General features: G+C 42.7%; 1 protein-coding gene across 4 annotated transcripts in view; it reads left to right on the plus strand.

The window, feature by feature from the left end:
• Positions 1-3,819: 3,819 nt before the first annotated feature.
• Positions 3,820-26,404, plus strand: part of LOC124009528 (neuroligin-3-like) — a 28,040-nt gene continuing 5,455 nt past the window's right edge. The window contains exons 1-5 of one of the 4 annotated variants that reach the window (XM_046321394.1): positions 3,820-4,026; positions 7,386-8,068; positions 9,463-9,513; positions 11,631-11,780; positions 12,608-12,793. In XM_046321394.1, coding sequence (XP_046177350.1) covers positions 7,585-8,068; positions 9,463-9,513; positions 11,631-11,780; positions 12,608-12,793 — 871 coding nt within the window. In that variant the 5' untranslated portion in view covers positions 3,820-4,026; positions 7,386-7,584. Of the gene's footprint in view, positions 4,027-7,385; positions 8,069-9,462; positions 9,514-10,363; positions 10,782-10,817; positions 11,132-11,630; positions 11,781-12,607; positions 12,794-26,404 lie in introns of those variants that run through there. The other 3 variants (XM_046321403.1, XM_046321420.1, XM_046321413.1) reach the window with 3 other exon arrangements.

Raw genomic sequence — 26,404 nt, forward strand, 5'->3', positions numbered from 1 at the left:
TGTTAATGCCGTAGTTGTAACCTAAATTTTCGGTGAAAATCACTACAATAGTTGTGCTTTAGATGTCACCCTGGCCTGAAATTGGCTACACTATCTAGCTACTTCCCTCGCCTTACTGCAGCATGAGGGTGCAAAGGACATGTGCACCATGTTCCGACAGTGCAGTAATATCTAACAAGTAATCAAGCAATTTCACAACAACTACCTTATACACACAAGTGTAAAGGGAATATTAAGAATATGTACATATAAATATATGGATGAGAGATGGCCGAGCGGCATAGGCAAGATGCAGTAGATGGTATAGAATACAGTATATACATACTGAGATGAGTAATGTAGGATATGTAAACATTATTAAAGTGGTTTTATTTAAAGTGACTAGTGATACCTTTTATTAAATCCATTTATTACATTTATTAAAGTGGCAAGAGATTTGAGTCTGTATGTTGGCAGCAGCCACTCAATGTGTTTAACAGTCTGATGGCCTTGAGATAGAAGCTGTTTTACAGTCTCTTGGTCCCAGCTTTGATGCACCTGACCTCGCCTTCTGGATGATAGCGGGTGAACATGCAGTGGCTCGGGTGATTGTTGTCCTTGATGATCTTTTTGGCATTCCTGTGACATCGGCTGCTGTAGGTGTCCTGGAGGGCAGGTAGTTTGCCCCCGGTGATGCGTTGTGCAGACTGCACTACCTTCTGGAGAGCCTTACTATTGTGGGCGGAGCAGTTGCTGTACCAGGCGGTGATACGGTGGGGCGGTGATACAGCCCTACAGGATGCTCTCGATTGTGCATCTGTAAAAGTTTGGGAGTGTTTTCGGTGACAAGCCAAATTTCTTCAGCCTCCTGAGGTTGAAGAGGCGCTGCTGCGCCTTCTTCACCACACTGTCGGTGTGGGTGGACCATTTCAATTTGTCCATGATGTGTACACCGAGGAACTTAAAACTTTCCACCTTCTCCACTACTGTCCCATCGATGTGGATGGGGGGGTGCACCCTCTGCTGTTTCCTGAAGCCCACGATAAATCTCCTTTGTTTTGTTGACGTTAAGTGAGAAGTTATTTTCCTGACACTACACTCCGAAGGCCCTCACTTCCTCCCTGTAGGCCGTCTCGTCGTTGTTAATCAGGCCTACCACTGTAGTGTCATCTGTAAACTTGATGATTGAGTTGGAAGCGTGCATGGCCACACAGTCATGGGTGTACAGGGAGTACAGGAGAGGGGTGCGAACACACCCTTGTGGGGCCCCAGTGTTGAGGATCAGCGTGGTGAAGATGTTGTTTCCTACCTTCACCACCTGGGGGCGGCACATCAAAGTCCATGACATAGTTGCACAGGGCGGGATCGAGACCCAGGGTCTTGAGCTTAATCTTGTAATTACCCATCCCGGATCTGGGAGTGTTGTCATCAACTGACACTAATTAGCATATTTATTTTTTATTTTACCTTTATTTAACTAGGCAAGTCAGTTAAGAACAAATTCTTATTTTCAATGATGGGTTAAACTGCCTGTTCAGGGGCAGAACAACAGATTTGTACCTTGTCAGCTCGGGGGTTTGAACTTGAAACCTTCCGGTTACTAGTCCAACGCTCTAACCACTAGGCTACCCTACTGCCCTAATGCAATGGACATAAATATTACTAGAAAATATTCATATTCATGAAATCACAAGTGAAATATATTGAAACACAGCTTAGCCTTTTGTTAATCACCCTGTCATCTCAGATTTTCAAAATATGCTTTACAGCCAAAGCAAGACAAACATTTGTGTGAGTTTATCGATAGCCTAGCATAGCATTATGCCTAGCTAGCAGCAGGCAATCTGGTCACGAAAATCATAAAAGCATTCAAATTAAATCGTTTACCTTTGATCAGCTTCGGATGTTTTCACTCACAAGACTCCCAGTTAGATAGCAAATGGTCCTTTTTTCCCAAAATATTATTTTTTATAGCCGAAATAACTCCGTTAGTTCTTCACGTTTGGCTGAGAAATAAATTGCAGTCACGACAACGCCAAACAATATTCCAAATTAACTCCATAATATCGACAGAAACATGGCAAACATTGTTTATAATCAATCCTCAACGTGTTTTTCAAATATCTATTCGATAATATATCAACCGGGACAGGTGGCTTCTTAGTAGGAAAGAGAGAAACAATGGCCGCATTTGTCTCTTACGCACAAAACACTCTGAGAGACTCCAGCTGACCACTGATGCAATGTTGACGTTCAGGCTCATTTTTCAAAATAAAGGCCTGAAACTATGTATTGTGACACTAGACACATTAGGGAAGCCATAGAAAAAGGAATCTGGTTGATATCTCATTCACTGCTCAATAGGGACGCATAGGAATGCAGAGCTTTCTAAATAAGAGTCCCTTCCTGATTGGATTTTTCTCAGGCTTTCGCCTGCAATATCAGTTCTGATATACTCACAGACAATATTTTTACAGTTTTGGAAACTTTAGAGTGTTTTCTATCCTAAGCTGTCAATTATATGCATATTCTAGCATCTTGTCCTGACAAAATAGCTTGTTTACTTTGGGAACGTTATTTTTCCAAAAATGAAAATAGTGCCCCCTAGATTCAACCGGTTAATGACGAGTTTGGAGAGTACTATAGTGTTAAATGCTGAGCTGTAGTCAATGAACAACATTCTTACATAGATATTCCTTTTGTCCAGATGTGATAGGGCAGTGTGCAGTGTGATGGCGATTGCATCGTCAGTGGACCTATTGGGGCGGTAAGCAAATTGGAGTTGGTTAACTGACTTGCCTAGTTAAATAAAGGTCAAATTAAAAAATAAAAACCTTACCCTAACCCTTTAACCTAACTCCTAAAATTAACCCTAACCCCTGGCCAAACAAACATTAGCCAGCTAGCTAACATTAGCCACCTAGCCACTTAGATAGAGATCATAACATATCATACGTCTGGCAAATCGTAACATATAGTACATTTTGAAAAAAAGAGACGGCATTTCTCTTTCATCTGGCTTTGCAAAACTGTCATCTATGTGAGCCTAAAGGTGAAATTACTCTCCTAGGAAGAATTATTGTGATTGTAAAACATCGTTTCTCACTCAAGTGGCACTCGATGGCTGTGGTATGTAAACTCACCACAAGAGGAAGGTGTCCGATTTAGCGTCAGTACCAGATATCACAAATAGGGAGTTCTGTGTTTGGGTGGGTGATGCTGAGCACCTGTTGCTGAGCCCTATTACTGAGGCCTATTCTTGCTTGGAACTTATTTTACAACTATTCACCATTTACTAGGCTACAATTAATTTGTCTATATTAGACCATTCTCATGTGAAAACCTTTAATTGTATTTCTATTAAAACAAACTTCCTTATTCAATACCTGCACCATTTTTCCATTAAAGCATTGAGATGGTTTTAGCAGAATGTGCAGAATGTTTTCAAATGATTTCCATTGGATTGTCAGGAAGAATGCAGACTATATGTCTATCCATAAAGATCCTATTCAATTATTAGTATTTTATTTCCTAATTATATGGGCCTATCCGTAATGAGCATCGGTTATGCTTATCACACACATAACATAATTTTAAATTAGATGAGACCTGAGTCTGCATCACGGTCTTTTGTTACACAAAGTACCCAGGGAAAGCCATAGCCCTAGTCTATAGGCTACCTGATGCGTTATGTACTAAATAGCCTAATCATTCTAATAAAATATGCGTAATTTTGATTAGACCAAGTTACAGATACATCCCCTTTTCTTATTTCGCTCACGCGTATCCCAATCGTTGCCTAGGAACGCGCAAGGCAGTGGGGGCTCCTGACCTTGCCGTCGTGAACGAGCTGCGCGCGCACATAACGAGAGGGCTAAGATATTAATTTGAATCAAGAATACTAAATAGAACATATGAATTGAAAGCAAAATATTTACATTCGATTTTATTTAAAAATTAAAAATAATTGTGATCATCATTGCAGTGCCATGAAAACGATGGAGAGAAGAGCAAGCCGGGGATGAAGAGGAGTCTCCGGTAGAGCAGGTGAGTCGAAAATTCCCATTTCCATGAGATGAAGGTTTGGCAAGATCTTGGTACACCACATAGCAGGATCGGGGCTGTTTTTTTCAGAATGTGATGTTTAATTGTAGTACGTTTAAACTGAATTGAAATATATTATGGGTGTTAATGAGATGTTTTGCGTGTGATAATTAGGTTAAACAGTTGCGACGTTTTATTAGGCTAATCTACCGTATCCTTGGTGTTTATTTGGAGATTTTGAGGAGTATGGAAGTGGCTTCGTCTTTTGTCTTAACGTCTGGTTTTCAGTCTCTTATTCACTCTGAAATTTTAACGCATCGTTGCCTACCTACATCACTGGTGAATCGATGCCACCAGCTCACCTTCAAAGTGGTGTACAGTGACGTTATTATTATTTTGACATTTAACTGTGCATGCTTTAGTTTTTACATTAAAACGAGTTAGACTAAACGATTTGAAAGGATTACCACTGATTAATAATTTGCAAAAGGGCGCCGGATTTAGCAAGAGCACCTCAGAGGAGCGAGAGACTGCTTCACGCCGTACTCTCGTTATCTTTTACCCATCACCATTCTGCCAATGGTCACAGGCTGCTGCTACCTTGATACAATTGGGATTTATTCATACCAATTTACGAGAGATGTCAAAGCATGTTGTGTATCCAATTAGACCCCAGTATAGAGTTATAACAAGTTGTCCTTTGGGTTGTAGTTGTAATGGTGCTTATGACTGGTATAGCCTATAGAGCTACTGATAACATTATTGGGCCTGTAGCCGCAATAACGGCCCGAAAACATGTTGTTGTTTAAAATGCTTACAAATTCATAAATATATTTGTTGTCCAGTTTTGGCCCATAATTGCAACATTTGTAGCCTATAATCGTGACCTTAACACACCTGTTGTGAGTGTAGCTAACTTATGGTTAATTGCATGCATTGGGCATATTTTACTATTCGAATGCATAAAACCAATGGCCTGCCATGACCATGACAATTCAAGTGCATTGGGAAATTACCATTGTCCAAGTATTTTGTGAATCAATAGCCTTTTTTATTGGGACTGAGAATTGCGCACAGCTCACGAAAAAGGACATATTGCGACCGTGCTAAATTAAAGACTTTGACATGTCAGTATTTTGAAGTGATGGTTTCAATCTAAGGATGATGAGAACTCGGGATAATGTCTTTATTTTCAATCTAGGCGCATCAGATAGGTTTTACAACAGACAGTGGAGTTGTAATCTATTCGTATTCCTGTCTCGTCGCAAAGCCTCTTCCATCTCCCCTGCTGGTCTAAACACAATCCTATGTGTTGAGGGAATACACCTCTTCAGCTTTGACTGGCTTCCTAATTAATGGCTGAAGAAATACTTAACCTGTTCAAAGAATAAGTAGCCAAGGCTTACTTTGTCAACCTTTAGCCTTTTTTCTCTATCAATACATTGTGCAATATATTGCAATCATTGGACAAGTTGAAAAGAAAAAAGAGAAACATGACCTATATTTGTGGTAATGAGTCATAATAGACATGTTGACTACCCCCCTCCCTCAGACACATGAAAACACATGGACCTACATGTACCCTTTTCTATTGGTCTTTTCTAAAGCTGTTGCTGTTATGTTTTCACAACACAACTCTTACACTTTTAAAGAGTTAGAGGACTCAGAGATATTTCCGTTTTTGATAGAATCAATATCTGTTCATTCCAGCAAAGAGTAGTTTTGACTTTCAGGCGACTCAATATGCAGCTCTATCAGTACACGCTAAGGAAATTGATTTTAGTGAAACAAGCTTGTTCTTGGAGTCATCCATATTGACCAGCAAGTACCCAGCCCGATGACCCAGGAGGCTCATTACTCTCTGTTTTTACTGCATGTGGCTCTGCAACACTGTTGTTGCACTATTTTCATATGATTATATTAGCTGTTACTGAAGGGTTGTTGTTGCCATGCTGTTGTGGATCTTAACCAGGGAGACTTTGATGGGGACCACAAAAAAGCTGAACTCATCATGAGGAGCCGCAGTTGCCCCTGGGTCTGCCTACCCACATCCACCACATTGCGAGCAAAACATTTTAGCAGTCCCCCTCTTGCCTGCGGACAGAAATTTGTTACATGTTAGAGTTGATTTTGTGCAATTCTACACACTTTGCCATGGGTCGTAGGTGAAATGCTTTAGTTTTAAAGGAAGTTTGCTGCAATTCTACACATTTTGGCTGGAGAGAGAATTCTTTGCAGTTTTTAATGATATCTGAGTGAGACTGACTAACAAAATCAATGTGTGCCCCCCTGGCCGGTAATTTGACCATGATTACTAAGTTTAGATTGCTAGGTTAGTCTAGCAGACAGCTATATAAAAAATGTTATTCACTCAATTATCCCATGGCAGCTATCAGTGACTGACATAAGAAGAGAAAAACTGCTGATGCACAGCCAAATTTCAAAATTGCACCTTGTGTATTCTACTATTCTAACTCTTAACAGTAAATTGAGACCTCGACTGAGCTCCTAAAATTGATCCGAGGCCTTTCAAAAGGGGGGCTGCGTGCCGGCAGTTGCCTATCCCTAATCTAAACTATCCAAACGAGAAAGAATGTGATGATATGGCACTGTACTTCCATCACAGCTTAACGGTTACATCAGTGTCGTTAATGCTTTAATACTGAAGAACCCAGAACAAACATTGTTAATGTAGTGGCTTTAAAAAAAAAACATTTCTGTCTCAGATTCATTACTGTGCTTTTACATGAGACAAAGTGAACGTACAGTACACTAAAGCCCTCACTTCCAGATGCATTGCAGCATACACAGCATTCCGCCTACATTGATGCAGATGCTTTTTCAGATAGTTCAAATCCTCTCCCCATGGTAATATCAGCCCACTCTACAATCATGAAGATGTGTTAACACCAAACACGCTGGAAATGATATTGTCTCTTTGTAGAGTAAACTTATCCCTGGCGAAATCCTTGTGAGATATAAAGACAATTGAGGGCAATGAGTATGTTCTTTGTGATATTAACATGTGCATATATTTACATTCACATTCTGCTGGATTACAGACAACACTACCACTCACTCACCACCATAGTGTGTTCAAATGGTCCCTTGAGTTCTCCCAAGTGATTAGATTGCTTTGAAATGATTGTGTGGGTTTTCTACAGGGAGCCAATCTTCTGTGTAAGCATACGAATGATGAGCTACTCTAGCACTATATATTTAAATGCCCTAGTTTTCAATTAATCTGGCAACATAGTCCCATCAAAATACTCAGCGGTATTGCAGTCAGCAACCCACATTTTTTTGTTGAAACGCTGATTTCGATGTTTGCTCACCTGACCATTTGTCTCTCTTGTTTGCAGCTCTGGGTTCTGAACATCAATGAGAGTTGAAGCTGGAGATGAGTGAATACCTGGCATTTGTTTATTTGTTTTTAGTAACAATTGGAGCCCAGGGCAGGTTAAGCAATGCCTGGTTGAGTGGAATACAGTAGGTTATAAGGATTGAGAGGACACTTGAGTGTACATTGGCGTGGTGCAGAGGCACTCATTTGCCCAGACCATGTGGTTGGCAGAGTTCAGGCACCATCGGTTGCCTGCACACCTATCAAATCATAGAGGAACCGCAACCATCACCACCCGCCGTGTTCTTTTAATGTGGATGTTATGTTCCTACTGGCCATTCACAGTGGCGACCAGCCAGAACTTCAACCCAACTGTGAACACCCAGTTTGGGAAGCTGAGGGGCCTCCGGGTCGCAGTGCCAGGTGAGGTCCTTAAACCCGTTGACCAGTACCTTGGGGTGCCGTACGCTGCCCCTCCCATTGGGGAGAAGCGCTTCACGCCCCCAGAGCAGCCCTCCTCCTGGTCAGGGATCAAGAATGCTACCCACTTCACGCCCGTGTGCCCTCAGAACATCCGCAACACAGTGCCTGAGATCATGATGCCCATATGGTTCACCTATAACCTGGACACAGTGGCCAATTACATTCAGGATCAGAACGAGGACTGTTTGTATTTAAACATCTATGTTCCAACAGAGGATGGTGAGTGGAATGGGTCAAATGCACCAAAGGGACAATCCATGTTTACTGTATTGGCCTTGCTGTCACCTTGCGGTGATCGTGTTTTGAGCATGCAGCAGTTGTCATTGTGCATCCCATTTGTGCCAGCCCAAGTTCTTTTCCCCTCCAAAGTCATGTCATCAACTCTTCTTCACTGCGTACGTGTTGCCTCCCTTCCTTGTGTTCTGTAAGAGGAAAATGCATTCACACACTGATATAAAACTTGTTAATGTGTCAGACAACTATTAATTTAAAGTCAGAATATAGCCTACAGCATTTCCTAACCTAACTACTGGGAATAGGTAAATAGGTGTGATAAAAGAGATTCAGACAAATGTTAGGCTGATTAAATATTTAGTCTTGTGCACTAGATGTCTGTTTACAATGTGAGCACCGTAACAGTATAAGAATCTGAGGTGCAATACATTTCTATATTTGTATGCTATGGATCTGTTGATCAATATTAACTGGACAAAATCAGAGCTGCCTGATCTCCAGTAAACACTATTGTGATTATTAAACACATTTCCATTACTTCATTTTTTTGGACAGTATTAGGGCTCACAATCTATAGACCGAGTGCATGTGAATTCATTATGCTTATTATTTTATTTTATGAATATATCTAACCCCCTATCTCACTACCTCCCTTTCGTTCCTAAGGTGATGGAAGTGGACCTGGTTTGGTTGGGTTCCTGCATGTTTCTTACATTTTTCAGAGCCTTTTGTTATTTTGTAGTCTCATTCATTTTTCAGAGGCTTCTGTTATTTTGTAGTCTCATTCATTTTTCAGTCAAAAGAATATCCAAGGAATGTGCCAGAAAACCCATCAAGAAAGTATGTAGAGAAGAAGGTATGTAAGCTAACAAAGGAATTTAAAGGAGCAGAGTGACTTGGGAGTTGGCTCAAAGCCAAAATCACAACCTCATCGTCTTTGAAAGTTAAACCCAGTAGAGACCAATAAATGTCGGACAGAGGTGTGTGTGCATGTGTATGTGTTCAGAGATGAAGTGTTTTCCTGAGAGTAAGATTATTCCACACAATAACATCCACCCATGACATGTTGATTTCAATACAATATGATGTTTTATTTCATTAGAAAACAAATCAACATATTGACTTCAAAAAGTTGCTGTTGGTACAATATGTAAACAGCCTAGTTTTTTTTCTTAAGAAGACAAGGAAAAGGAGACTAGATCATATTTCCTCTCTCTGCTTAAAGAACGGACATGCTTTGTTCTTTTTACAGTAATGCAATTTTGGACTGATTTTCTGAGACACTGATTGGATATCACTTTCTTCCTTGTTGGTCAATCGTGTTATTTTTGAATTCTCTTGTTCTTTCTTGTTTTTTTCCTCCCTCGTGTGAATCCTAGGGACCCAAATCAAGAGTCAAGGAGCGGATTTCTCTCACAGTGACAGTGAAGGTATTTTTTTGTGCTCAAAGTTTAATACACAACTTTTTGATTTTTGAAATTTCCACAGACCTTCATCTTCGATTTCTTGACAAACCTTTCACACCTCAGAAGTAGTTCAACCGTAGTTTATCAGTTTGCATGCAAAGTCAATATCAAGTCACTTGATTTTCTCAACGCCTTCGCTATTTCACTCTTAATTGATTTGATCTGGACATCCATATCATATCTGCAGTATTTTTGGTGTCATGGATTTTTTGGGGGACACTTGATACGGATTTCGCCCTCTAACAGCCCCCTGAAGGTAAATGTAGGTAAATGCTGGTCAATTTGTAATTGATCCCAAATGTACTGTACTCCATTTGTACAATGGGTTATTGTATGGGTTATTTCTTGTCTCCTTGTCTCAGGGGAAGTCAACCATGTTCCTGGAGATCCACAGGGTATGCAGGATTTGGCTTTAACTGCCTGGAAGACCAGGGCCCAGATTCACAAAACACTTATTTTATTTTTTAACAATTGTAAATATTATTTCTGCACATTGGTAGTTAGTCATGTCGCTGCAACTCCCATATGGACTCGGGAGAGACGTGCGTCCTCTAAATCACAACCCAGCCAAGCAAGCAGCACCAATGTGTCAGAGGAAACAACGTATACCTGGTGACTGTGTAATTTTAGGTAGCTATCTAGCTAGCAATGGCAATCATGTTAGCATATTTCTTAATGAGATTACTGTTCTAAAACATGTTCTTAGGTTTAAAATAATCAATACTGAAACTTTCAGATGAAGTTTGTGAGTGAATTAAACATGTTAATTTGCTTTTATGAGCTTTTTCTCTCACTGCCCTGAGTTTAAGACAAGGGTTTAGCTATCTTGGAAAAAATAACATTTCCAATAACTGGATTTTCAAGAATCAAATTTCTTCTGAACTTTTTGCTTTAAGGAGAAACATAAGAAATAGCGCAATACATTTTCCAATAACCTTTTTGAGGAATAGCAACTTTGCTTAACTTTCTTCTCAAGTCTTTAGTTAAGGGGGAAAATGGCAGTTAAAAATACATGTATTCTTAAGAAGGTTTTGTGAATCTGGGCCCAGGTGTGTTGAATTTAGTCAATCACTCCACTGATCAATTAGCTCAGTTGGTCAGTTAAGTGATTGACTAAATTCATCACACCTGATCTTTCAGGTCGGTTAAAGCTCCTGGCTCTCCAGGAACAGGGTTGCATTCCCATGGCCAATCAACAAAGAGCTCATTTTTTTCAGCACTATAAATTGAACGTGAGTGCAATAAATGTACACATACAGTACCTCTTCATGTTTGAAAAAGTGACAATTTTGCTGTGTCTTCTAGGGATCACAGACTGTGATGTCTATAACCAACTGCATCTTATCTCAAAGTCTCCTCCACTATACTCTGTGGGTCTCATGGGAAGACTGTACGAGGGACTCATGTGGATGAAGCTATTCACTACATACTGTGCTATTCAGGAGATTGACTGTGGTGTAGGAGATTTGTGTCGTTTGTTGTTTTATGGCAACCCACACCTCTCACATTGACATGGAACTTACAATTCAGGTCATATGCATTGTTCTGACCAACTAGATCTAATTGTTGTTTTCGATGCAAAGTAAGTTGGGTACTGCAATTGAACCACTAATATGACACATGCAATGCCTGAAGCAGTATGCTCTGTTGAACACACAGTGAGCAAATCTAGTATGAACCAGATACACTTTAGGAATACTACATGTGTAAAAAGTATTGCTACTAATAGAATAGTTGTAACTGGCTCTAGTATGAACACAGTTTTGTGGGGGTAAAAGAGTGAGCTTGACATAATATAGCATTTTTTTTCTTTCTACTGCATGTTCCCTGTTAGGCCTGTATGATGAGTATCCTTGCTTTGCATTCTTGTCTCCATTGGTTCGTCACAACCACGACCTTAATCACCCAAGCACATCTGCTAAAAATCGATGCCATTACCTTGAGCTTACCTTCAGCTTTAGTGGTGTAAATGTTGCTGAGTCTAGTTTCTGGGAGGGGTTACAGTATTCTGATGCTGCATTGCATTACCTTGTCTTTAAAGCTTTACTGTACAAAGTGTAAATGGCTGCTTCTCTCTGCAGACATTCGGGACACTGAGGCTAGGCCCGTGATGGTCTACATCCATGGAGGATCATACATGGAGGGGACAGGGAATATGATTGATGGGAGTGTGCTGGCCAGCTATGGGAATGTCATCGTCATCACTCTCAACTACAGGGTCGGAGTACTAGGTGATGAGATTCTCTTACTGTCTCTGAATGGTGTTTGTAGACATTCATTTCAGCCTTGAAGAGTACATACAGTACTGGCATAGGATTGATAAATGTTCTTCTCATAACTTTGATCTCCCCACAGAGATCCTATTTAAGTTAGAGTTCTACTATGTTATTCTATGGATCTCCTTCCCACCAGAGTTTGAATTTGTTACATTTCTATGACTTGCTATATGACTCATTTTCTCCTGATGTATTATCCCAGGTTATGAAGGCAATGTATTTTTTAGTATGTTGATATTGTATTGATGGGAGTAAGATTAGAATTGCAACAATGTAATGTCCTCCGTCAGAGGGCCAATGGTTGTGATTTGTCGTATACAAGCTACAATATTCCAAAACACTGCTTCAATCAGTTTTTTTTTAGGTGAATTTATCTAACCTGCGGAGAAATTGAGCGCTTTTGGCAGCCTATATGATTTTAAATAAGAGGGGATGCAGGAGTCACAGCCAAGGTCGAGAGTCTTTCTTGTAGGAGTGACACTTCATCTATCTCTGTGCGAGGGGCGGAAAGGGCCTGCCCCCCTCTCCGTGATTGATACTGGTGCTCTCTTGGCTCTGCCCCAAGGTAGACTGCCTCTATACACACAGCATAGTGGAGAAAAGGACAGGTTGCAACTCAAGGAGCCGTGCAGCGAGAGTGTCCTTATGAGAAGGGTCAATGGTGTCAGGAACAGAAGAGGTTTGTGGAGGCAGAGGAGAAGAATGATGGTATGATATGCTGAACCACAGATACGTGTTAAAGAAATCACCTAAATAACACTATCTTCTTCTGTATATTCCAGGGTTCCTCAGTACAGGTGACCAGGCAGCTAAAGGGAACTATGGACTCCTGGACCAGATCCAAGCCCTGCGTTGGATCAGCAAGAACATTGGCTATTTTGGAGGAGACCCGGGTCGCATCACTGTCTTTGGATCTGGGATCGGAGCCTCCTGCGTCAGCCTGCTCACACTGTCCCACCACTCTGAGGGTAAGCTGAAGATTCAACCTGGGGAGACAGGGCAGGAGGGATGGGTTAGTCACCAGTGAATCGCATGATCAATGCAGATGCCTTCATATATATACTGAACAAAAATATGAACGCAACATGCAACAATTTCAAAGATTTCACTGAGTTACAGTTCCAATAAGGAAATCAGTCAATTAAAATAAATAAATTAGGCCTTAATCTATGGATTTCACATGACTGGGAATACAGATATACATCTGTTGATCACAGATACTTTTGGTAAAGTAGTGTATGTGGACACCTGCTTGTCAAACATCTCAGTCCAAAATCCTAGCTATAACAGCCTCCACTCTTCTGGGAAGGCTTTCCACTAGATGTTGGAACATTGCTGCAGGGACTTGCTTCCATTCAGCCACGAGCAGTGGCTGAATGGAATCAGGCACTGATTTTTGGCGATTAGGCCTGGCTCGCAGTCAGTGTTCCAGTTCATCCCAAAGGTGTTCGATGGGGTTTAGGCTCTGTGCAGGCCAGTCAAGTTCTTTCACACCGATTTCGACAAACTATTTCTGTATGGACCTCGCTTTGTGCACGTGGGCATTGTTATGCTGAAACAGAAAAGGGCCTTCCCTGAACTGTTGCCACAAAGTTGGAAGCACAGAATTGTCTAGAATGTCATTGTATTGTGTGCGGCCGCTCGGCCATGGAAACCCATTTCATGAAGCTCCGGACGAACAGTTCTTGTGCTGACATTGCTTCCAGAGGCAGTTTGGAACGCAATAGTGGGTGTTGCAACCGAGGACAGACCATTTTTACACGCTTCAGCACTCGACGGTCCCGTCCTGTGAGCTTGTGTGGCCTACCACTTTGCGGCTGAGCCGTTCTTGCTCCTAAACGTTTCCACTTGACAATAACAGCACATACAGTTGACTAGGGCAGCTCTAGCAGAGCTGAAATTTGACGATTTGACTTGATATAAAGGTGGCATCTTATGACGGTGCCACATTGAAAGTCACTGAGGCTTCCAGTAAGGCCATTCTACTGTCAATGTTTGTCTATGGAGATTGCATGGCATTTTGCTCTATTTGATACACTTATCAGTAACGGGTGTGGCTGAAATAGCCAAGTCCACTAATTTGAAGGGATGTCCACATACTTTTGTATATAGTTTACCTTTAAAAAAAGTAGGGGCATGGGTCAGAAAACCAGTCAGTATCTGGCGTGACCACCATTTGCCTCATGCAGTGTGACACATCTCCTTCGCATAGAGTTGATCAGGCCTTTATTGTGGCCTGTGGGATGTTGTCCCACTCGTCCTTCAATGGCAGTGCGAAGTTACTGGATATTGGCGGGAACTGGAACACGCTGTCGTACACGTCGATCCAGGGCATCTCAAACATGCTCAATTTGTGACATGTCTGGTGAGTATGCAGGAGGGAAGAACAGGGACATTTTCAGTTTCTAGGAATTGTGTACAGATCCTTGCAACATGGGGCTGTGCATTATCATGCTGAAACATGAGGTGATAGCTGCAGATGAACTGGCACGACAATGGGCCTCAGGATCTGGTCACGGTATCTCTGTGCATTTAAATTGCCATCGATAAAATGCAATTGTGTTCATTGTCCGTAGCTTATTTCTGACCATACCTTAACCCCACCGCCACAATGGGGCACTCTGTTCACATCATTGACATCAGCAAACCGCTTGCAACCAGAAAGGCATTCACGCTGTCTGCCATCTGCCCAGTACAGTTGAAACCAGGATTCATCCCTGAAGAGCGCACTTCTCCAGCATGCCAGTGGACATGAAAGGGGAGCATTTGTCCACGGAATTTGGTTATGAAGCCGAACTGCAGTCATGTCAAGACCATGAGCACACAGATGAGCCTTCCTGAGACGGTTTCTGACAGTTTGTGCAGAAGGTCCTGGGCTGGAGAGGTTACACGTGGTCTGTGGTTATGAGGCCAGTTGGACGTACTGCCAAATTCCCTAAAATGACATTGGAGGCGGCTTATGGTAGAGAAATATACATTAAATGATCTGGAAACGGCTCTGGTGGGCATTCCTGCAGTCAGCATGCCAATTGCACGCGCCCTCAACTTTAGACACTTGTGATTAAACTGCATATTTTAATGGCCTTTTATTGTCCCCAGCACAAGCTGTTTAATCAGCCTCTTGATCTGCCACACCTGTCAGGTGGGTGGATTATCTTGGCAAAGGAGAAATGCTCAATCACAGGGATGTAAATAAATGATTGCATACATTTTTTTAGGGATAATTTATTTCAGCTCATGAAACATGGGACCAACACTTTACAAGTTGCGTTTATATTTTTGTTCAATGTAGTTCCGTCACAAAATTCACACACACGGCCCAGTGATTCATCAGCCTGTAGTTATCACAGACACATACTAGATACTACTTTTATATGACAGTTGATCTTGTAATATAGCTTCATGTGGAGCATTAACATGAATGTGTTGCGCTCTCTCGTCTTGCTTCAGGGAAGTTGCATTATTCACAGATCTACTGTATCATCAGCTTTTCTCTTCACCTTGTTGCTTTTATGCTAAAATGAAATATGATATTTCTGTATTATTTAGTGCTTTAGATCTAACTGTATATGACCCCTATCCTCAACTAAATCTGTAGGAATTGAGGTTTTATCACAATCTATCATCTACTATATCAAGTGCAACTCCAAATGGGTCCAATTGAGTCCTTCAGAGGAAGTGAAGTGTTTGGATATGTGGCTAGGGTGGTGGGGGTAGTTGTGGAGTTAAGTGATGGCTATTGTTCCCCTCTCGTCAATCTAATCAGACTAAAAGCTTTCCCTCTTATAGCATGAACCTGTTTAACAGAAACGCCTATAAATTCAAGGTAATGCATGGATGGAGTCTAACTATCTATCTCACTACACTATCTATCAATTTAACTTTATTTATTTACATCTATACATCAAGAGATATGTGCACAGCACATACTGTTCAGTATCTCTTAGTCAATACCATGGTCTTTAAAACCTCACTTTGTTTTACACTCACTAATTTACCCCCAGTGTTTTAGAGCGATTTGCTGATATCTTTTCTTATCCTCACCAGAGTATACGGAAGGAGGGTTGTGAATGAATTAATGACACTCAATCTAAAACAAAAACAGTGGCATCTGTGCCTTTACATCACACACACACACACACACACACACACACACACACACACACACACACACACACACACACACACACACACACACACACACACACACACACACACACACACACACACACACACACACACACACACACACACACACACACACACACACCACCTCCTCTCCTCTAATCAATCAGCCCTTTATTACATCAGGCAGCACAGCCAGCTTAGGCCCCTCACTGAGATTTGTGTGAGCCAGCGTCATACTGTGGTATACAGACAGAATGCCCACTCAGTCTTTATATCATGCATTTTTTCAAGCATTAATCAAGACCGATGATGACCGTTGCCGATATAAAATAATACAAATCACTTGGAGAATGTAACATTTTTAGATATACAAAAAAGCATAAATTGAAATGTTTTTCCACTGCCTGGCTTTGTAAAATGAGCTGGTTTTACAACAAGCCATATTTGGTTTGGTGGGTTCATAACAAAGTCAAAAACAGGAGGGTCAGTGAAGTGAATCATACAGTATAATCACAGTGAATCCTTTAAGGGACTGAAGAGCAGTGGGGGTTGTCCTTTGTTTTCCAGACATATCTGCTTGGGTTAGTGGATGTGCTGTATGGCCTGGTAGCCTGATGCTACACATCAACTCAATGCTCAGGGGTTTGCACTGCTACTAGTATACCACTACTATTGCACATCCATTCTGACCTTGCAAACATACAGTGTCTTCAGAGAAAGTAAAAAAAACACTCTTCAATTTGAAGACACACCTTGCAGTCATGTGACTAACCAACTTCGAATGATCACAAAAATATTAATACGGAGTTTCATGCCTCCTTATTCCGGGATTGATTAGGCCACTTTGCCTTAGAGTTTACCCCAACCCTGGTGGTCAGGCAGTGCGTAGCTCCACCCACACCGCCTGACGTATCCCCACGAAAACCACCCCAATAACCGTCAGAGGGGTATGGTCATAGATGATCCATTATATTGACATGATGGTCAAGTGACCGCTCTAACAATGGAATACGTGTCCTCAAAGGTGGAAGGCAGGCGAGATCAGGTGGGACCATTCTAGTCAGTGAGAGGGCAGATGTGAACAACGGGCACAACTTGGCTATAAAGATGAGGGGTGTTGCATCAACCGCCTGAATTTGATAGTATTTCAAATTCATCGACTTCATGAATATGCATAGCTCGTCTTGAATTCCAACAGGGACAAATACGATATAAAGTGTTTTTTCTCAAAGTTGCTGGGATGTTAGACTTATATCAGTACACTCGTAATAACCTAAGCATATTCTGAACGGAAATGGAGGAAAACTAAACTTCAGGAGGACCTATCATCCTTCAACTCCCTCCACTCTACCTTCTATTCCTCTGTATCTACTGCTAAAGCTGTTTTCTATAACTACATTTCAAGCTTCTTCCTCCAACCCTGGAAAACTCTTCTTTGCTTTGTCCTCCCTCCTTAATCAACCACCTTTTCCTCCTCCCTCTCTTCGGACGACTGTCAACCACTTTGAAAAACAAGTTGACAACATCCGCTCCTCATTCACTGTTCCCACTCATACAGAACTACCCTACACCTTGACCTCTCCCCTGTCTCTCCAGATGAAATTCTGCGACTAGTGATGTCCGGCTGCCCAACAACCTACCACCTTGACCCCACCCCCTCATCTCTTCTCCAGACCATCTTTGGAGACCTCCATTCCTCACTTCCCTCATCTCATCCCTGACCACTGGCTGCACCCTCTCTGACTTAAAGATGGCCAGAGTTCTCCCCTCCTCAAGAAACCAACACTTGACCCCTCTGATGTCAACTACAGACCACCATCCCTTTTTTTTCTTTCCAAAACATTTGAGTGTGCTGTCTCTGACCAATTCTCTCATTATATCTCTCATTATCTCCCTCAGAACTATCTTCTTGACCCTAACCAGTCAAGGCTCACACAGCTGAAACCGCTCTCCTCTGTGTAAAAGAGGCTCTCCACTCTGCTAAAGCTGACACTCTCTCCTCTGTTCTCATCCTCCTAGATCTATCCACTACCCTCAACACTGTGAACCATCAGATCCTCCTCTCCAGCCTCTCAGTGTTGGACATCTCAGGCTCTGTACACTCTGAATTACATCCTATTTTTTATTTTTTTATTTCGCCTTTATTTAACCAGGTAGGCTAGTTGAGAACAAGTTTTCATTTACAATTGCGACCTGGCCAAGTTACATATGGAATAAACAAGCATACAGTCAATAACACAATAGAGAAAAAAAAATCTATATACAGTGTGTGCAAATGGCATGAGGAGGTAAGGCAATAAAAAGGCCATAGTGGCGCAGTAATTACAATTTAGCAAATTAACACTGGAGTGATGGATGTGCAGATGATGATGGGCAAGTAGAAATACTGGTGTGCAAAGGAGCAGAAAAGTAAATAAAAACAATATGGGGACGAGGTAGGTAAATTGGTTGGGCTATTGACAGATGGGCTATGTACAGCTGCAGCGATCGGTTAGCTGCTCAGATAGCTGGTGTTTAAAGTTAGTGAGGGAAATATAAGTCTCCGGCTTCAGCGATTTTTATGATTATTATCATTTTTTATTTTTCTGCGCAATTCGTTCCAGTCATTGGCAGCAGAGAGCTGGAAGGAAAGGCGGCCAAAGTAGGTGTTGGCTTTGGGGATGACCAGTGAGATATACCTGCTGGAGCGTACGCTACGGGTGTTGTCATCGTGACCAGTGAGCTGAGATAAGGAGTGAAGGAGGCTTTGTTGTGAAATGGGAAGCCGATTATAGATTTAATTTTGTCGGGCGGGTGCGGGGAGCAAACGGTTGAAAAGCATGCATTTAGTTTTACTAGCGTTTAAGAGCAGTTGGAGGCCACGGAAGGAGTGTTGTATGGCATTGAAGCTCATTTGGTGGTTAGTTAACACAGTGTCCAAAGAAGGGCCAGATGTATACAGAATGGTATCATCTGCATAGAGGTGGATCAGGGAATCACCCGCAGCAAGAGCGACATTGTTGATATATACAGAGAAAAGAGTTGGCCCAAGAATTGAACCCTGTGGTACCCCCATAGAGACTGCCAGGGGTCCGGATAACAGACCCTCCAATTTGACACACTGAACTCTGTCTGAGAAGTAGTTGGTGAACCAGGCGAGGCAGTCATTTGAGAAAACAAGGCTGTTGAGTCTGCCGATAAGAATATGGTGATTGACAGAGTCGAAAGCCTTGGAGAGGTCGATGAAGACGGCTGCACAGTACTGTCTTTTATCTATGTTAGTTATGATATCGTTTAGGACCCGTGACTAGCTCGGAAACCGGATTGCAGAGTGGAGAAGGTACGTGGGATCCGAAATGGTCAGTGATCTGTTTATTGACTTGGCTTTTGAAGACTTTAGAAAGGCAGGACAGGATGGATATAGGTCTGTAACAGTTTGGGTTTAGAGTGTAACCCCCTTTGAAAAGGGGGATGACCAAGTAGCTGCGGGGGGGGGCTGTTGGCCGGGGTTGGGGTAGCCAGGAGGAAAGCATAGCCAACTGTAAAGAAATGCTTTGAAATTCTTGATTATCGTGGTTTTATCGGTGGACTAGCATTTGGCAGCTGGGAGGAGGAGCTCTTATTCTCCATGGACTTTACAGTGTCCCAAAGCTTTTTGGAGCAAATTTCTCTTTGAAAAAGCTAGCCTTTGCTTTTCTGACTGACTGCATGTATTGGTTCCTGACTTCCCTGAAAAGTTGCATATCGTGGGGACTGTTCACTGCTAGTGCAGTCCACCACAGGATGTTTTTGTGCTGGTCGAGGGCAGTCAGGTCTGGAGTGAACCAAGGGTTATATCTGTTCTTAGTTCTATATTTTTTGAAAGGGGCATGCTTATTTAAGATGGTGAGGAAATTCGTTTTAAAGAACGACCAGGCATGCTCAATTGACGGGATGAGGTCAATATCATTCCAGGATACCCGGGCCAGGTCGATTTAGAAACGCCTGCTTGCAGAAGTGTTTTCGGAAGCGTTTGACGGTGATGAGGGGTGGTCGTTTGACCGCGGACCCATAGCGGATGCAGGCAGTGATTGCTGAGATCCTGATTGAAAACAGCAGAGGTGTATTTGGAGGGCAAGTTGGTCAGGATAATATCTATGAGGGTGCCCATGTTTACAGATTTAGGGTTGTACCTGGTGGGTTCCTTGATAATTTGTGTGAGATAGAGGGCATCTAGCTTAGATTGTAGGACTGCCGGGGTGTTAAGCATATCCCAGTTTAGGTCACCTAACAGAATGAACTCTGAAGATAGGTGGGAGGCAATCAATTCACATATGGTGTTCAGGGCACAGCTGGGAGCTGAGGGGGGTCTATAACAGGCGGAAACAGTGATAGACATATTCCTGGAGAGATCCATTTTTAAAATTAGAAGCTTGAACTGTTTGGGCATAGACCTGGAAGGTATGACAGAACTTTGTAGGCTATCTCTTCAGTAGATTGCAATTCTTCCCCCTTTGGCAGTTCTATCTTGATGGACAATGTTGTAGTTGGGGATGGAAATCTCAGAGTTTTTTGGTGGCCTTCCTAAGCCAGGATTCAGACACGGCAAGGACATCAGGGTTGGCGGAGTGTGCTAAAGCAGTGAGTAAAACAAACTTAGGGAGGAGGCTTCTGATGTTAACATGCATGAAACCAAGGCTTTTTCGGTTACAGAAGTCAACAAATGAGAGCGCCTGGGGACACGCAGGGCCTGGGTTAACCTCCACATCACCTGAGGAACAGAGGAGGAGTAGGACGAGGGTACGGCTAAAGGCTATCAAAACTGGACGTCTAGTGCGTTGGGGACAGAGAATAAAAGGAGCATATTTCTGGGTGTGTTAGGATAGGTTCAGGTTGTAATGTACAGACAGGGGTATGGTAGAGTGCGGGTACAGTGGTGGTAAACCCAGGCAGTGAGTGACGATAAGAGAGGTTGCATCTCTGGACGCAGTTATGCTGGGTGAGGTCAATGCGTAGGTGGGAGGTATCTGAGGCATGTTGTGTGGGACTAGGAGCTCAGAAAGTAAACTAAAACAATGATAACTATCCTAAACAACAGTATACAAGGCATTATGACATTTGAGACATAAAACGAGGCATAAAGCAATCACAGGTGTTGATTAGGAGAGCTAGCTAAGACAACAACGGGTAAGACAACAACAGCTAATCAGCTAAGACAACAACAACAACAGGTAAAATGGCGATGAATGGGCAGAGAGGGTAAGTTAACTACACACATGGCCTGAGTTCGAGGCTGGGGTCGACAGATAAACAAAATGGAGTACCGTGATTAATGAACAGTCCAGCAGGCATCAATTATGTTGCAGAGTGATCCTAGGGTCTAGTGAACAGCAATAGATGCAACAGGGAAGCCGCTGGGTAGTCGTTGCTACGCTAGCAAGCGAGAGACACGGCGTTCAAAGTTAGTAGGCCGGGGCTAGTAGAAGTCTGCTCCGGCGTCCGGCAAAGGCCTGTTGCGGCCACAACGGATGGAGTTACATCGGCAGACCAGTCCTGGTGGAACGGCGGGCTCCGTGTTGACAAAGGGTCCAGGCCAGTTGGCGAAAGAGATATTGAGGCTGTAGTAATTTTGTTTGCTAGCCGGGAGATGCGACTGGCTCGCGGCTAACTGGTGCTAGCTTCGGGACAGGGGCGTCAGCCACAATAGCACTCAGTAGCAGCTAGCTAGCAGTGATGATCTGATGCAAAGGTCCAGAGCTTACGGCAAGAACCCAGTTGGGTAGTGGTGGATTCTAGTTGTGTTGGGGTAGAGTTCGAGAGGCATCAGCTGTGTAGCCGAGTGATCACTGAGCAGGCCGGGAGGTGGGCCTGGCTCAGAGCTAACTTTGGGGCTGGGCCACTCGGTTGCAGCTGTGATGATCACGAGTAATGGTCCTGGGAATCCGGAATCTGGCTTTGTAGTGGAAAAACAGTCCGATACTGGCAGACTGGCAAGTATTATCCAGGCTAAAAGCGGCTGGAGTGTGCAGAAGGTAAATGCCGTTAGCAGTGGCTGACAATGACTAAATAGCTCGTGGCTAATTAGCTGGTTAGCTTCTGGTGGCTAGCTTCTAATGGAGGTTCTGGCTATAAGGTCTAAAGAATAGCGGATCCGTATCACATTGGGTGAGGCGGGACGCTGGGAGGTGTATTTAATTTAAAAATAGAAAAGAGATTGAAAATAAATTGAAATATATACACACAAAAAATGAAAAATTCCAAATGTACACGGGAGAAACGACAAACCACGTCTGCACTGCTACGCCATCTTGGAATCACACAGTATAATCACAGTGAATCCTTTAAGGGACTGAAGGGCAGTGGCAGGTCGCTCCTACCAGGTAGTGTGGAGAGGATCTGTGTCTGCACCACGTGTTCTCACTACTGTTGTCCCCAGCTCCAAGACCTCTCCATCACGGTTGACAACTCCATGGTGTTCAACATCTTGTGTTCTCCCATGTCACCCCTCTCTGCACATGCCACTGGCTTCCAATCGAAGCTTGCGTCATCTTCAAGACCCTGGTGCTTGCATACGGAGCAGCAAGAGGAACTGCCCCTTCTTACCTACAGGCTATGCTCAAACCCTACATCCCAACCCGAGCACTCCGTTCCGCCACTTCTGGTCTCTTGGCTCTGTCCTGGCACCCCAATGGTTGAACAAGCTTCAGCCTAAAGTCAGGACTATGCATATCATTTGAGTTTTTTGAAGTACTTTGCAACAACAAAAATCCATGAAAATCGCTCTCTCTCGCTCTCTTATATTTATGTAGAGACTCATTGATTCACTGACTGACTGGGGTTGTGGGTGTGTATTGGTGGTCAAAATGTAGATTGAAAGTCTTGATATCACTGCTAAAGTCAAGTTTAGTGATAGGATTCAGGAATGTGGTTTGGTGTTGTATGGGATTTGATCTGTTCGAAGGGAAGAGAGACTGCAGAATCTTCAAACAACAACTTTTAAGATTTGCAAATATGGAGCAGTTAACTTTTCACTTCATTCTTGAAGATTCAATTCAACAGTGTTGAATTGAGGCCCAATTAACAGAGTTGGCTCAGCTTTTATAGAGTCCAACCTGTATGTGGCAGTTAGCAGATGTGTGCAAACAAGGGTGGGGAACATAGTGAATAAAAGGTGTTTAGCTTGTCTTTGTAGATTAAGATAGCTGACATTGCCTGTTCCTTCCTGCAACTTTCAACACATGGGAGTTCCTGCAGATAGTACAAACGGGATGTCACATACTGCATACTCAAATTTTGGGGTTCTAGTCAAGATTCTAGCAGCTGTGTTTAGTACTGACTGAACTTTATTGACTGCTTTATCCGTATAGCCTTGCAGTAGTCTAATCTAGAAGTGACAAAAGCATGGATTCATTTTTCAGCATAATTGTTGGACAAAGTTTCTGATTTTTGCAATGCTGTATTGATTTAAAAAAAGCTGTCCTTGAAACAGTCTTGGTATGTTAGTCAAAAGAGAGACTTTTAGGTAATTTACCACTTTCACGAGTGCAGTCTCCGTGTCATGATGGGGTCTAAAACCAGACTGAAGTGTTTTATATACATTGTCTTCGGGACGGCAGTGAGTTGCTGTGCAACAGCTTTTCATTTTTGGGAGATTCGTTATAAGCCAATTTTTTTAATTGTATTAAAAATATATTTTCTGTGTCAAGGTTTGGCTTTTTCAAGAGAGCCTTTAATACTATCACTTTTAGTGAGTTTGGTACACATCCAGTGGACAGGGAGACGTTTATTTTGTTCAACATAGGAGGGCCAAGCACAGGAAGCAGCTCTTTCAGTAGTTTAGTTGGAATAGGGTCCAGTATGCAGCTTGAAGGTTTAGAGGCCATGACTATTTTCATCAATGTGTCAAGAGATATAGTATAAAAAAATGTGAGTGTTTCCCTTGATCCTAGGTCCTGGCAGTGTTGTGCAGACACAGGACAACTGAGCTTTGGAGAAATTACTAAGATTTAATGAGGAGTCTGTGATTTTGCTTTCTAATGATCATGATCTTTTCGTCAAAGATGTTCATGAATTTATCACTGCTGAAGTGAAAGTCATCCTCTCCATTTCCGGTCCTTGGGTATTTTCTGTATACTAGGGAGCCTTTTTTTCTTTAAAATGAATTTTACCCCCTTTCTCTCCCCAATTTCATAGTATTCAATTGTTAGTAGTCTCATCGCTGCAGGTGAAGGTCGGGAGTCATGCGTCATCTGAACCACAACCCAACCAAGCCACACTGCTTCTTAACACAGCGCGCATTCAACCCGGAAGCCAGCCACACCAATGTGTTGGAGGAAACACCGTACACCTAATGGGTGGTATGGGTGGTCCCGGGGATCGAACCCACTACCCTGGCGTTACAAGCGCCATGCTCTACCAACTGAGCTACAGAAGGACCACTTAGCGACCTGGTTAGTGTGCAATGCGTCCGGCCTCCCACGAGTCACTAGTGCACAATGAGACAAGGACATCCCTACTGGCAAAACCCTCCCTAACCCAGACGACGCTATGTGTGTGTCGCCCCATGGACCTCCCGGTTGTGGCTGGCTGCGAACCCAGGGTCTCTGGTGGCACACAATTGTGCCTTAGACCACTGCGCCACCCGGGAGCCCAAGGGAGCTAGTTTCTTATGAGAAATGTTTTTTTGTTTTTAAGGGTGCAACTGCATCCTTTTAAGGGTGCAACTGTAACTGTATTACGCAAGGTTATGTTTAGTTCCTCAGTTAGGTGGTTAACCAATTGTTGTACTCTGACATCCTTGGGTAGGTGGAGGGAGTCTGGAAGGGCATCTAGGAATCTTTGAGTTGTCTGAGCATTTATAGCATGGCTTTTGGTGATCCTCGGTTGGGGTCTGAGCAGATTATTTGTTGCGATTGTCCAGGATTAAGGAAAAACATTAAGATCCACAAAATTTATTCCACGGGACAAATCTAGGTCCAGGGTATGGCATTGAGTAGGTCCGGAGACATGTTGGACAAAACCCACTTCTCAAGTCGATGATGGCTCAGAAAGCCTTTTGGAGTGGGTCTGTGGACTTTCCATGTGAATATTAATGTCACAAAAATGTGAATATTATCTGCTATGACTACAAAGTCCTGAAAGGAACTCAGTGAGGAACGCTGTATAAGGCCCAGGAGGCCTGTAAACAGTAGCTATAAAAAGTGATTGAGTAGGCTGCATAGATTTCATGACTAGAAGCTCAAAAGACGAAAACACAGTAATAAAAATAAATTTGCTATCGTAAATGTTAACAACACCTCCGCCGTTGCGGGATGCGCGGGGGATATGGTAACTAGTGTAACCAGGAGGAGAGGCCTGGTTAACAACAGCATAGTATGTCTAATTTTCCACGACAGAGTGCAGTCAGCTGTTACTGAAAAAAGGGAATATTACTTTAACCCCTTTTTCTCCCCAATTTTGTGGTATCCAATTGGTAGTTAGTCTTGTCTCATCGCTGCAACTCCCGCACGGACTCGGGAGAGATGACGGTTGAGAGATAAGCGTCCTCTGAAACACAACCCAGCCACGCCACACTGCTTCATGACACAATGCCGGCTTAACCCGGAGGCCAGCCACACTAATGTGTAGGCGGAAACACCTGGCGACCATGTCACCATGCATTGTGCCCGTCCCACCACAGGAGTCGCTAGACCGCGATGGGACAAGAACATCCCTGCCTGCCAAACCCTCCCCTAACCCAGACGACGCTGGGCCAGTTGTGCGCCGCCCCATGGGTCTCCCGGTCGAGGCCGGCTGCGACAGAGCCTGGACTCGAACCAGGATTTCTAGCATTTCGCTGCACTCGCATTAACATCTGCTAACCATGTGTATGTGAAGAATAAAAATGTGATTTAGTGGCACAGCTAAGACTGCATGTTAATGTTATCTTTTTACCCACTCTATAATGTAATAATCAACACATCAGTAAAAACATTTTTACGTTATGTGTTCAGAATGTTTATTACGTTATTGGAAGTTCATTACATTATCAGTTGCTATCCTCCCTGATGTAGTATTGAGTTTTGAACATAGAGAGGGAAAGAGAGAGATTTTCAACAAGGCTACTGTGTGGAGTCACTGAATTTTCCTCTTTCCCAAAAGCAGTGCTCTCACCGATGAGTTTCCTCAAATTTGTATGCAAATATGATCCCTTTGTGTTGAGTGAGTTTAATGAATTCAAATCCCTTTTTAGCGTAGCCAATGTTACATATCCACCACTTACTAAGCATTATTTTTAATTGTGAATTATACACTGTGTCAATTAGAATAAATACGATTTTCAGAGTTCCATCCTTTCCATTTATATTATTTAAGGACTTATCTGACATTTTAAGGAAAATGACAGTTAACTGAGATGCACAGATTGAACAGACCTAAATTACATTTTTATGATTTTAAAAATGGATGTTGATGAGGTTTGTCTCTCACCATCGCAGATAAAACTTTGCAGTAAG

Source organism: Oncorhynchus gorbuscha, linkage group LG02, assembly GCF_021184085.1.
Source record: "Oncorhynchus gorbuscha isolate QuinsamMale2020 ecotype Even-year linkage group LG02, OgorEven_v1.0, whole genome shotgun sequence".
Lineage (NCBI taxonomy): Eukaryota > Metazoa > Chordata > Actinopteri > Salmoniformes > Salmonidae > Oncorhynchus > Oncorhynchus gorbuscha.